General features: G+C 42.8%; 1 protein-coding gene across 1 annotated transcript; it reads right to left on the reverse strand.

The window, feature by feature from the left end:
* Window positions 1-10,121: 10,121 nt before the first annotated feature.
* LOC112261149 (C-C motif chemokine 4) lies at window positions 10,122-11,618 on the reverse strand. Its single transcript, XM_024436483.2, has 4 exons — window positions 11,438-11,618; window positions 11,177-11,291; window positions 10,938-11,015; window positions 10,122-10,697 (listed from the first exon to the last, which is right to left on the reverse strand). The coding sequence occupies exons 1-4, from the start codon at window positions 11,523-11,525 to the stop codon at window positions 10,661-10,663; spliced, it is 318 nt and encodes a 105-aa protein (XP_024292251.1). The 5' UTR covers window positions 11,526-11,618; the 3' UTR covers window positions 10,122-10,660.
* Between the last annotated feature and the right edge of the window lie 2,112 nt (window positions 11,619-13,730).

Genomic DNA, 13,730 nt, shown 5'->3' on the forward strand with positions numbered 1-13,730 from the left:
GTCCCGTGACACTTGTGGAGGTCGTAGAGAAAAACGGAGAACACCATCGTGTTGGTGAGAGTCAGTGTGATATATTAGTTTCTAGTCCAAATGGTTCAGACACTACAGACAGAAGTTGACACATCAGTGTTACTTGTGGGGGACGTAGATCAAAACAGAGATCCGGAGAACCATTCAGACGCTACAGACGTTTTTGTGAGAAGACAGATTTTGGGGAATTCTCATGGTCTGACATCTTTCACTGCATATGTGGATGTGGTGGATTGAGAAGCAGCTCATTCAAAAATCTGATATCTCTAATTTAAACTGACGTATTTTGATGGGGATTTTATTTACTGTCACTTAGATTGATGAATGGGTGCATAAACAGGCTATTCATTTGAGACCACAGTTATTCTCTGTCTGCATCAAAATACAAAGGTTTTCATGTGAGTTTTGTTTTTGTTTTTTTGTTAAAAATGTTACCCTTCTTTCTCCCCAATTTCGTGGTATCCAATTGTTAGTAGCAACTATCTTGTCTCATCGCGACAACTCCTGTACGGGCTCGGGAGAGGCGAAGGTTGAAAGTCATGTGTTCTCCGATACACAACCCAACCAAGCCGCACTGCTTCTTAAGTTGGTTGTTGATCATTGCTAGACAGTCATTTTCAAATCAAATCAAATTTTATTTGTCACATACACATGGTTAGCAGATGTTAATGCGAGTGTAGCGAAATGCTTGTGCTTCTAGTTCCGACAATGCAGTAATAACGAACAAGTAATCTAACTAACAATTCCAAAAGAACTACTGTCTTATACACAGCGTAAGGGGATAAAGAATATGTACATAAGGATATATGAATGAGTGATGGTACAGAGCAGCATAGGCAAGATACAGTAGATGATATCGAGTACAGTATATACATATGAGATGAGTATGTAAACCAAGTGGCATAGTTAAAGTGGCTAGTGGTACATGTATTACATAAGGATGCAGTCGATGATATAGAGTACAGTATCTACGTATGCATATGAGATGAATAATGTAGGGTAAGTAACATTATATAAGGTAGCATTGTTTAAAGTGGCTAGTGATATATTTACATCATTTCCCATCAATTCCCATTATTAAAGTGGCTGGAGTAGAGTCAGTGTCATTGACAGTGTGTTGGCAGTAGCCACTCAATGTTAGTGGTGGCTGTTTAACAGTCTGATGGCCTTGAGATAGAAGCTGTTTTTCAGTCTCTCGGTCCCAGCTTTGATGCACCTGTACTGACCTCGCCTTCTGGATGACAGCGGGGTGAACAGGCAGTGGCTCGGGTGGTTGATGTCCTTGATGATCTTTATGGCCTTCCTGTAGCATCGGGTGGTGTAGGTGTCCTGGAGGGCAGGTAGTTTGCCCCCGGTGATGCGTTGTGCAGACCTCACTACCCTCTGGAGAGCCTTACGGTTGAGGGCGGTGCAGTTGCCATACCAGGCGGTGATACAGCCCGCCAGGATGCTCTCGATTGTGCATCTGTAGAAGTTTGTGAGTGCTTTTGGTGACAAGCCGAATTTCTTCAGCCTCCTGAGGTTGAAGAGGCGCTGCTGCGCCTTCCTCACGATGCTGTCTGTGTGAGTGGACCAATTCAGTTTGTCTGTGATGTGTATGCCGAGGAACTTAAAACTTGCTACCCTCTCCACTACTGTTCCATCGATGTGGATGGGGGGGTGTTCCCTCTGCTGTTTCCTGAAGTCCACAATCATCTCCTTAGTTTTGTTGACGTTGAGTGTTAGGTTGTTTTCCTGACACCACACTCCGAGGGCCCTCACCTCCTCCCTGTAGGCCGTCTCGTCGTTGTTGGTAATCAAGCCTACCACTGTTGTGTCGTCCGCAAACTTGATGATTGAGTTGGAGGCGTGCATGGCCACGCAGTCGTGGGTGAACAGGGAGTACAGGAGAGGGCTCAGAACCGCACCCTTGTGGGGCCCCAGTGTTGAGGATCAGCGGGGAGGAGATGTTGTTGCCTACCCTCACCACCTGGGGGCGGCCCGTCAGGAAGTCCAGAACCCAGTTGCACAGGGCGGGGTCGAGACCCAGGGTCTCGAGCTTGATGACGAGCTTGGAGGGTACTATGGTGTTGAATGCCGAGCTGTAGTCGATGAACAGCATTCTCACATAGGTATTCCTCTTGTCCAGATGGGTTAGGGCAGTGTGCAGTGTGGTTGAGATTGCATCGTCTGTGGACCTATTTGGGCGGTAAGCAAATTGGAGTGGGTCTAGGGTGTCAGGTAGGGTGGAGGTGATATGGTCCTTGACTAGTCTCTCAAAGCACTTCATGATGACGGATGTGAGTGCTACGGGGCGGTAGTCGTTTAGCTCAGTTACCTTAGCTTTCTTGGGAACAGGAACAATGGTGGCCCTCTTGAAGCATGTGGGAACAGCAGACTGGTATAGGGATTGATTGAATATGTCCGTAAACACACCGGCCAGCTGGTCTGCGCATGCTCTGAGGGCGCGGCTGGGGATGCCGTCTGGGCCTGCAGCCTTGCGAGGGTTAACACGTTTAAATGTCTTACTCACTTCGGCTGCAGTGAAGGAGAGAGATTGTCATAGATTTTCAAGGTGATTTAAGTCCAAACTGTAACTAGGCCCCTCAGGAACATTCAATAAAACTCCTACATACAGTTGGCCTTCTAATCACAACGGACTAAATGTGTTTGAATTGAACAATCAAACTTCTTTTTAAGGCTACTTGTACATCACATCACATCGTCACACAATCCTAACGTTATGTAATCCTCTATTATACAATGATAACATCTCCCTTAGAATTTTGCTGACATGCATCATTGTCTAGTTGCTGTAAATTCTTGATCCAGGCCCAGAGTGGAAGGGAGTTTACCAAGGTACCAACAATGTGACATATGTGTCAAACTTCCCTGACCCAAATACATGTCAAGACTGAATTTCCACCTTGTTCCACAACCGCTGGGTCTACGGTCCAGAAAAGGGCATCATATTTCCAACTGAGAAAGTATTTAAACTAGAATTCCAGATCATTGGATCAGATCATCTTGGAATCTCATTCTGAGGAGAGAGTTCCAGGTATCTGTTGAACTTCACTGCCTGCCTCGACCTCTGAACCTGACAAGATAGCAAAGCTTGTTGTGACTCTCTCTACTCTGCTGCTGCTGTTGTTGGCACTGATGACTCTGGGTGAAACTAGTAAATAGGACAGGAAGTGCCATCTAATGTGCTGTTTGCTACCATCAGTGTCAAAGCAAATCAAATCAAAGTTTATTTGTCACATGTGCCAAATACAACAGGTGTAGTAGACCTTACAGTGAAATGCTTATTTACAAGCCCTGACCAACAGTGCAATTGTTAAGTAAAAAATAGGTATTAGGTGAACATAGAATAATAAAGAATAAAGAAATAAAAACAACTGTAAAAAGACAGTGAGTAATAACAGTAGTGAGGCTATATACAGTAACGAGTTTGTCGGGCTAATTGAGTTAGTAGGTGTGGTTAAAGTGACTATGCATATATGATAAACAGAGAGTAACAGTAGTGCAAAAGAGGGGTTGGTGGGTCGTGGGAGGCGGATTGTCCAGGTAGCCAATGTGCGGGAGCACTGGTTAGTCTTGCTAATTGATGTAGTATGTACATGAATGTATAGTTAAAGTGACTATGCATATATGATAAACAGAGAGTAGCAAAGCAAATCAAATCAAATCAAAGTTTATTTGTCACGTACACTGAATACAACAGGTGTAGAACTTACAGTGAAATGCTTACTTACAGGATCTAACCAATAGTGCAAAAAGGGCATTAGGTGAACAATAGCTAAGTAACCAAGGTTTGTGGTCATCAGCTATCCTTTAGCTCGAAAATCTATCAGTTTTGTACGGCGCGGCTCGGACCGGAACATACCGGACCTATTTTTCTCTCCGTGTCCCCGGATTTCAACCGCAAGCTCTGGACATTTATACCTGGATCTCGCAGCTAGCTAGCTGCTATCCGTGTGACTATCGGCTTACATCGATTCCGGAGCAAACATCAATTATTCCGGAGCTAGCCAGCTGAAGAGTTCCATCAGTCACTCCTGGGCTACAATCACCTATCCGGACCCGTTTTACTGCCAACGCGGAGCCCCACCGGTCCTTCACAACGGGACTACCGACGTTATCTGCCCGAGGGAGTTATCCAGCTGGCTCCTCCGTCACGACGTTACCTGAACGCCCATCTGCGGTCCGCTAATCGTTAGCTGTCTTATCGGCTGCTATCTGAAAAGACCTATCGGACAATTCTTTTCTTTTTTTCTTGGGCTTCTATAACTATATCTATTTTTTTTTTTTGCGAATTGGATTGATCCCCTCTACCACACGGAACCCCACTAATCCTACCGACGGAAATGCACGAGGTGGCTAAAAACAGACCTCCATCCTATGCTAGCTTGTTACCAATGGCCCGGCTAGCTGTCTGAATCGCCGTGACCCCAACCAACCTCACTACTCACTGGACCCTTTTCATCACTCGACTAAGCATGCATCTGCTTAATGTCAATATGCCTTGTCCATTGCTGTTCTGGTTAGTGTTTATTGGCTTATTTCACTGTAGAGCCTCTAGTCCTGCTCACTAAACCTTATCCAACCTATTAGTTCCACCACCCACACATGTGATGACATCTCCTGGTTTCAATGTTTCTAGAGACAATATCTCTCTCATCATCACTCAATACCTAGGTTTACCTCCACTGTATTCACATCCTACCATACCTTTGTCTGTACATTATACCTTGAAGCTATTTTATCGCCCCCAGAAATCTCCTTTTACTCTCTGTTCCAGACGTTCTAGACGACCAATTCTCATTGCTTTTAGCCGTACCCTTATCCTACTCCTCCTCTTTTACTCTGGTGATGTAGAGGTGAATCCAGGCCCTGCAGTGCCTAGCTCCACTCCTATTCCCCAGGCGCTCTCTTTTGATGACTTCTGTAACCGCCTTGGTTTCATGCATGTTAACATTAGAAGCCTCCTCCCTAAGTTTGTTTTATTCACTGCTTTAGCACACTCTGCCAACCCGGATGTTCTAGCTGTGTCTGAATCCTGGTTTAGGAAGACCACCAAAAATTCTGAAATTTTCATCCCTAACTACAACATTTTCAGACAAGACAGAACTGCCAAAGGGGGCGGTGTTGCAATCTACTGCAAAGATAGCCTGCAGAGTTCTGTCCAACTATCCAGGTCTGTACCCAAACAATTTGAACTTCTACTTTTAAAAATACACCTCTCTAAAAACAAGTCTCTCACCGTTGCCGCCTGCTATAGACCACCCTCTGCCCATAGCTGTTCTCTGGACACCATATGTGAACTGATTGCCCCACATCTATCTTCAGAGCTCGTGCTGCTAGGCGACCTAAACTGGAACATGCTTAACACCTCAGCCATCCTACAATCTAAGCTTGATGCCCTCAATCTCACACAAATTATCAATGAACCTACCAGGTACCTCCCCAAAGCCGTAAACACGGGCACCCTCATAGATATCATCCTAACCAACTTGCCCTCTAAATACACCTCTGCTGTCTTCAACCAAGATCTCAGCGATCACTGCCTCTTTGCCTGCATCCGTAATGGGTCAGCGGTCAAACGACCTCCACTCATCACTGTCAAACGCTCCCTGAAACACTTCTCCGAGCAGGCCTTTCTAATCGACCTGGCCGGGGTATCCTGGAAGGATATTGATCTCATCCCGTCATTAGTGGGTGCCTGGTTATTTTTTTTCAAATGCCTTCCTAACCATCTTAATTAAGCATGCCCCATTCAAGAAATTTAGAACCAGGCAGAGGTATAGCCCTAGGTTCTCCCCAGACCTGAGTGCCCATAACAAACACAAAAACATCCTATGGCGTTCTGCATTAGCATCGAACAGCCCCCGTGATATGCAGATTTTCAGGGAAGCTAGAAACCATTGTACACAGGCAGTTAGAAAAGCCAAGGCTAGCTTTTTCAAGCAGAAATTTGCTTCCTGCAACACTAACTCAAAAAAGTTCTGGGACACTGTAAAGTCCATGGAGAATAAGAACACCTCCTCCCAGCTGCCCACTGCAGTGAAGATAGGAAACACTGTCACCACTGATAAATCCACTATTATTGAGAATTTCAATAATCATTTTTCTACGGCTGGCCATGCTTTCCACCTGGCTACCCCTACCCCGGTCAACAGCACTGCACCCCCCACAGCAACTCGCCCAAGCCTTCCCCATTTCTCCTTCTCCCAAATCCAGTCAGCTGATGTTCTGAAAGAGCTGCAAAATCTGGACCCCAACAAATCAGCCAGGCTAGACAATCTGGACCCTTTCTTTCTAAAATTATCTGCCGAAATTGTTGCCACCCCTTTCACTAGCCTGTTCAACCTCTCTTTCATGTCGTCTGAGTTTCCCAAAGATTGGAAAGCAGCTGCGGTCATCCCCCCTCTTTAAAGGGGGGGACACTCTTGACCCAAACTGCTACAGACCTATATCTATCCTACCCTGCTTTTCTAAGGTCTTCGAAAGCCAAGTCAACAAACAGATTACCGACCATTTCGAATCTCACCATACCCTCTCTGCTATGCAATCTGGTTTCAGAGCTGGTCATGGGTGCACCTCAGCCACGCTCAAGGTCCTAAACGATATCTTAACCGCCATCGATAAGAAACATTACTGTGCAGCCGTATTCATTTATCTGGCCAAGGCTTTCGACTCTGTCAATCATCACATCCTCATCGGCAGACTCGACAGCCTTGGTTTCTCAAATGATTGCCTCGTCTGGTTCACCAACTACTTCTCTGCTAGAGTGCCGTGTGTCAAATCGGAGGGTCTGCTGTCCGGACCTCTGGCAGTCTCTATGGGGGTGCCACAGGGTTCAATTCTTGGACCGACTCTCTTCTCTGTATACATCAATGATGTCTCTCTTGCTGCTGGTGAGTCTCTGATCCACCTCTACGCAGACGACACCATTCTGTATACTTCTGGGCCTTCTTTGGACACTGTGTTAACAACCCTCCAGGCAAGCTTCAATGCCATACAACTCTCCTTCCGTGGCCTCCAAATGCTCTTAAATACAAGTAAAACTAAATGCATGCTCTTCAACCGATCGCTACCGCACCTGCCCGCCTGTCTAACATCACTACTCTGGACGGCTCTGACTTAGAATACGTGGACAAATACAAATACCTAGGTGTCTGGTTAGACTGTAAACTCTCCTTCCAGACCCACATCAAACATCTCCAATCCAAAGTTAAATCCAGAATTGGCTTCCTATTTCGCAACAAAGCATCCTTCACTCATGCTGCCAAACATACCCTTGTAAAACTGACCATCCTACCAATCCTCGACTTCGGCGATGTCATTTACAAAATAGCCTCCAATACCCTACTCAACAAATTGGATGCAGTCTATCACAGTGCCATCCGTTTTGTCACCAAAGCCCCATGTACTACCCACCACTGCGACCTGTACGCTCTCGTTGGCTAGCCCTCGCTTCATACTCGTCGCCAAACCCACTGGCTCCATGTCATCTACAAGACCCTGCTAGGTAAAGTCCCCCCTTATCTCAGCTCGCTGGTCACCATAGCATCATCCACCAGTAGCACGCGCTCCAGCAGGTATATCTCTCTGGTCACCCCCAAAACCAATTCTTTCTTTGGCTGCCTCTCCTTCCAGTTCTCTGCTGCCAATGACTGGAACAAACTACAAAAATCTCTGAAACTGGAAACACTTATTTCCTCACTATCTTTAAGCACCAGCTGTCAGAGCAGCTCACAGATTACTGCACCTGTACATAGCCCACCTATAATTTAGCCCAAACAACTACCTATTTCCCTACTGTATTTATTTTATTTTATTTATTATTTATTTATTTTGCTCCTTTGCACCCCATTATTTTTATTTCTACTTTGCACATTCTTCCACTGCAAATCTACCATTCCAGTGTTACTTGCCTAATTGTATTTACTTACTTTTTGCCCGCTTTGAGGACAATACAGTGCCACTGACACGGCCTGCAATGAAAACATGCGGTCTCTCCTTCACTGCAGCCGAGGTGAGTAAGACATTTAAACGTGTTAACCCTCGCAAGGCTGCAGGCCCAGACGGCATCCCCAGCCGCGCCCTCAGAGCATGCGCAGACCAGCTGGCCGGTGTCCTGTACCATCACTCATTCATTTATCCTTATGTACATATTCTTTATCCCCTTACACTGTATATAAGACAGTAGTTTTGGAATTGTTAGTTAGATTACTTGTTGGTTATTACTGCATTGTCGGAACTAGAAGCACAAGCATTTCGCTACACTCGCATTAACATCTGCTAACCATGTGTATGTGACAAATAAAATTTGATTTGATTTGATTTTACATTGCCACTATGGCCTTTTTTTGCCTTTACCTCCCTTATCTCACCTCATTTGCTCACATCGTATATAGACTTGTTTCTACTGTATTATTGACTGTATGTTTGTTTTACTCAATGTGTAACTCTGTGTCGTTGTATGTGTCGAACTGCTTTGCTTTATCTTGGCCAGGTCAAGACCAGGAGGTAGTATGTACATGTAGATATGGTTAAAGTGACTATGCATATATGATGAACAGAGAGTAACAGTAGCGTAAAAGAGGGGTTGGCGGTTGGTGGGTGGCGGGACACAATGCTGATAACCTGGTTAGCTTATCTGCGGGAGAACTGGTTTGTCGGCCCAATTGAGGTAGTATGTACATGAATGTATAGTTAAAGTGACTATGCATAAATGATAATCATTTAGATTTCTTTATCACTGTTCATGTGTTGAACTATTGAATTCTCACAAGAAAATTCTCACAAGAAAATGGTTAAAAATGCAGAATGAGAACTTCCAGAACTGGAATTTCACTGCTTTGGTAGCAGAGACAACAGTGTGTGTTGTGACACAGTTTGGAATTTGGGAATTTAACACTGATTGATGACTCAGTGCTGATGTCATTGGTTCCTCTTGGTTGTGCTACCTTAATAGATCAATATGAACAGCTCTTGTAAATAGTCATATTTCTGATTGTTTTGAATTAATATGCATTTGTCACAACATCAACTCTTTCCTAAAACCTCAAAAGGAACAAGAAGAAACAGTTGTATGAAACTCCTGTTGTTCGCCAGGTAGAAGTTATTGTACATGGTATACAACCATCAAGGCCGGGTCTGTGTAGATTTCAATGTAATCCAAAAATAACAACTTGGAGCTTAAACACCATAGACATACAAAGTGAATATACTGTATGTCATCTCTACAAGGCTTTGGAATAGGAGTGTTTTTTAAGAAACATTGTGAGAGTGATTCACCCTCTGCTGACCTCTCATGGTGTAGTGTCACCACGGTTACTACATCCACCCACTGGTGACCTCTCATGATGTAGTGTCCTCTACAGTTACTACATCCACCCACTGGTGACCTCTCATGGTGTAGTGTCCTCTACAGTTACTACATCCACCCACTGGTGACCTCTCATGATGTAGTGTCCTCTACAGTTACCACATCAGTCCACTGGTGACCTCTCATGATGTAGTGTCCTCTACAGTTACTACATCAGTCCACTGGTGACCTCTCATGATGTAGTGTCCTCTACAGTTACTACATCCACCCACTGGTGACCTCTCATGGTGTAGTGTCCTCTACAGTTACTACATCAGTCCACTGGTGACCTCTCATGATGTACTGTCCTCTACAGTTACTACATCCACCCACTGGTGACCTCTCATGATGTAGTGTCCTCTACAGTTACTACATCCACCCACTGGTGACCTCTCATGATGTAGTGTCCTCTACAGTTACTACATCCACCCACTGGTGACCTCTCATGGTGTAGTGTCCTCTACAGTTACTACATCCACCCACTGGTGACCTCTCATGATGTAGTGTCCTCTACAGTTACTACATCCACCCACTGGTGACCTCTCATGGTGTAGTGTCCTCTACAGTTACTACATCCACCCACTGGTGACCTCTCATGATGTTGTCTCCTCCACAGTTACTATTCAATATCTTGTCTCTGTCTGCTTCATCAGTTAGTATCTGTCATTGTGCTGTCCAAGGTTCATCTTCCATTCACCACTCATACCACACAAGATGAACACACAAAACAAGTGAGAAGTCTTAGGAAAATATATTTATTATAGACATAAAAAATTAAAGTAACAGTTTAAAGCAACAGATGTGATCAATGATATGATCATACACAAGACTTTTATGAATAAAATGTTACAACGTGTACAATTTCTGATGCCCTTAAAACAAGATCAAACCATTAAACTCTGCAATGACAAAGCCTATTTCATATACAAACAGGTTATAGTAAAATATATGACATTTATTATAGACATAAATTGTAACAGTGACAAAAAGTAACAAATGTTTTAATGAAAAAAAGTTGAAACATTTAGTTTCCTGTCTTACAACGAGATCTTAACCTTATTGCTCATGAAGTGTTAAATTATAACTACATTTTTTAATTTGCTAAATATATTCATATAAAATCAGCCCAGAAAATATAGGACTAAGAAGATATAGGTAGATGGATAGCAGATGAAACAGGATGGGATATACACTATATACACTGGTTATTAACATGTTCAGCTCCTGACTGTTAAATACACATGTTCTGCTCCTCTGTATCCAGAACCCATCATCGGATTAGGACTGTGATTTACTGATGTGAACCGCCTTGTCCCTGAAATAGATTAGAAAAATTAATATTATTTTCTGTTATTAAGGCCACTCTTATATTTCAATATCTCCAATTTAGAGGTGTATCTGTTGTAAAATCTGAAACAGGTTCAATGTGTCTACATTCAGGAGTACCATCTTTGTTTGTACCATTCATAATAAACAACTATATTCTAAATCCCTTTTAATATTCAAGTGTAAATAGTATAACAGTTGTAATGTTATTTATGAGAGTCATTCTTACCTCAGTCGGTTGACATGTTGGATCACCGAGCTCTGGGAAGGGTCTGCACACAAATCTTTCCCATTTTTACTGTGGAATCTAGAAGAGACACATACAAAACCGTAAGTCTATATTCAACACTCTGTTTTCACAGCATTGTTAACCCATATTTCTATTCAACTATAATTACACTATAATGTCTTTTTTGCTGTAAAGAATCTTGAACCTCAATTCAAAAATAACTAATCAAAGATACTCACATGATGGCAGGGATTCTGCAGATTTCAGTCGTGGTCTGTAGGGTATATCCTACGATAACTGCAAAAGGTATTTCCCTACCAGTATAACTTTGACAGCAGAATCTTCTACGACGTGCTGTAAAAAAATGAACAAATAAACAATTAAAGAGGACTCTTGATGAAGACTAAATATTACTCTAATTGTCCAACAGTTTAGTTCAGTGTTCCAGTAATAACACAGACAGACGGACTAAGACACAACTTTCACTGCAGAATATTGACCTTGTTTAGCTGCAGAAGCCTCAGTAGTGAACAGCCCCACAGCCAGGAGCACGAGCAGCACAATAACAGGGGCTCTGATCTGGGCCATCTCTTCTTCTGTGGTGCTGTGGTTAGTGATGTGATGAGCTGCTGTCTTGTCTTCAGACAGAGAGCTTCAGTGGCTGTGTGAGGTCCTACTCCTCACCAGAGCCATATATATACTCCTGGTGCAGGTAGAGGCTTATTCTCTGAGAGGTGAAATGGGCTTTCCTACCCACACCTTAAAACCAAAGTTCCACAGCAGAATTTCCCCATCACTTTCCCCAATGAGCAACAAAAAGGTACAAGATTCTTTAACAGAACAAGAGGGAGAATGTTTTGGGCCCAATCTTTACTTGCTTTTTCATGATCGGCAATCATAGTATTAAGTAATAATATTAAGTACTAAATATTTAAATGAAGAATTTGTGTTGATACTCTTTCCTATGATCCTAAATACACAGACACATATCTGACAGCCTCGAGAGTGTCAGGTTATTGCCTTTCCATTATGAGGTTGCATTGCCAACCGCTGTACCTCACAGTATAATCCACTTTCGGCCTCATAAGCAAAGCATATGTGAGATGTGCCAATCAGATCAAACCTATGTATTTCAATTCAGACAAAGAAAACACTGTGGTCTAAAATGAACACCTTTTTCTGTGTGTGTGTGTGTGTGTGTAGCCATGTACCCACGTCAGGGAAACCACTGCAGATCTTATCAACATTGAACATACTGTATTTACAGTTATCAGATTTATCAGTTAATTTAGGAGGAATCACAATACATTGTGAACCGCAGTGGGTAAGGTTGTACAGTCGAACCAAAGGATTGCCCCTGTTTGTAGCTTATGAAGCAGTTGACATATTTAAGATGGTGATATTGATGAGAAAATATGTGATTGGACTGTTAGATAGCAAACAAACCACAATAGCACCACAGAACCAGTAAAGAACTTTAATTTCACCACAGGGTGTTGCACTGAGGATGAGCAAGAACTTTTCTTACAAGACGTATGACAACTATGATGACATAATGACCCCAGGGCTCTGAGTTGTAATTCCTAATTCTACAGCTCTGACTGATGGTCAACATTCTATACTAGAGGAACACTCCTCTAACCTGTTGAGCAGGGGAATATAAATGGGATTGATGTGTGTATTATTGATTTACAATTGCTAGGTATTACTGCACTGTTAGAGCTAGAAACACAAGCATAACATCTGCAAATCTGTGCGCTTGACCAATAAACGTTGATTTGATTTGTACTGAAATACAACAGAGGAATGTAATATCTTTTCTGATAAATACAATAGTCCCTTCTATGTGTGAGTGTGTGTGACTGCAACCTGGTCTCAGAGCATTTCATATGATTATGTCAATCTGAGACACTGTATGATATGTTTCAATTTCTAGCTAGGGGAATAGGTACTAACGTTAGGGGTTAGACTGAAGTTTAGGAGTTAGGATAAAGGGTTAAGGTTAGGGGACGGGTTCGCTAACATGCTAAGTACAGTGCCTTGCAAAAGTATTCACCCCCCTTGGCATTTTTCCTATTTTGTTGCATTACAACCTGTCATTTAAATTGACTTTCATTTGGATTTCATGTAATGGACAAACACAAAATATTCAAAAAAAGTCAAATGAAAAAAATTACTTATTTCTAAACATTTTTTAAATGAAAACGGAAAGGTGGTGCATATGTATTCACCCCCTTTGCTCTGAAGCCCCTAAATAAGATTTGGTGCAACCAATTACCTTAAGAAGTCACGTAATTAGTTAAATAAAGATCACCTGTGTACAATCTAAGTGTCACATGATCTGTCACATGATCTCAGTATATATACACCTGTTCTGAAAGACCCCAGAGTCTGCAACACCACCAAACAATGGGTATTATGAAGACGTGCAGCTGTAATTGCTGCAACAGGTGGCTCTACAAAGTATTGCCTTTGGGGGAGGGGGGTGAATAGTTATGCACGCTCAAGTTTTCTGTTTTTTTGTCTTATTTCTTGTTTGTTTCACAATAAAAAAAATGCATTTTCAAAGTGGTAGGCATGTTGTGTATATCAAATGACACAACCTTCCCCCCCAAAAATGTAAGGCAACAATATAGGAAAAATTCCAAGGGGGTGAATACTGTCGCAAGCCACCTTAGTTCCAAAGCACCTAAAAAGTAGTAAGCAGTTGAACATTCGCTTATTTGCTCAAATTGTCCATGATGCAATTAGAACTTGAAACCTTTGGGTTGCTAGACGTTGGCGTTACATGCC

Source organism: Oncorhynchus tshawytscha, linkage group LG10, assembly GCF_018296145.1.
Source record: "Oncorhynchus tshawytscha isolate Ot180627B linkage group LG10, Otsh_v2.0, whole genome shotgun sequence".
In the NCBI taxonomy this organism is placed as follows: domain Eukaryota; kingdom Metazoa; phylum Chordata; class Actinopteri; order Salmoniformes; family Salmonidae; genus Oncorhynchus; species Oncorhynchus tshawytscha.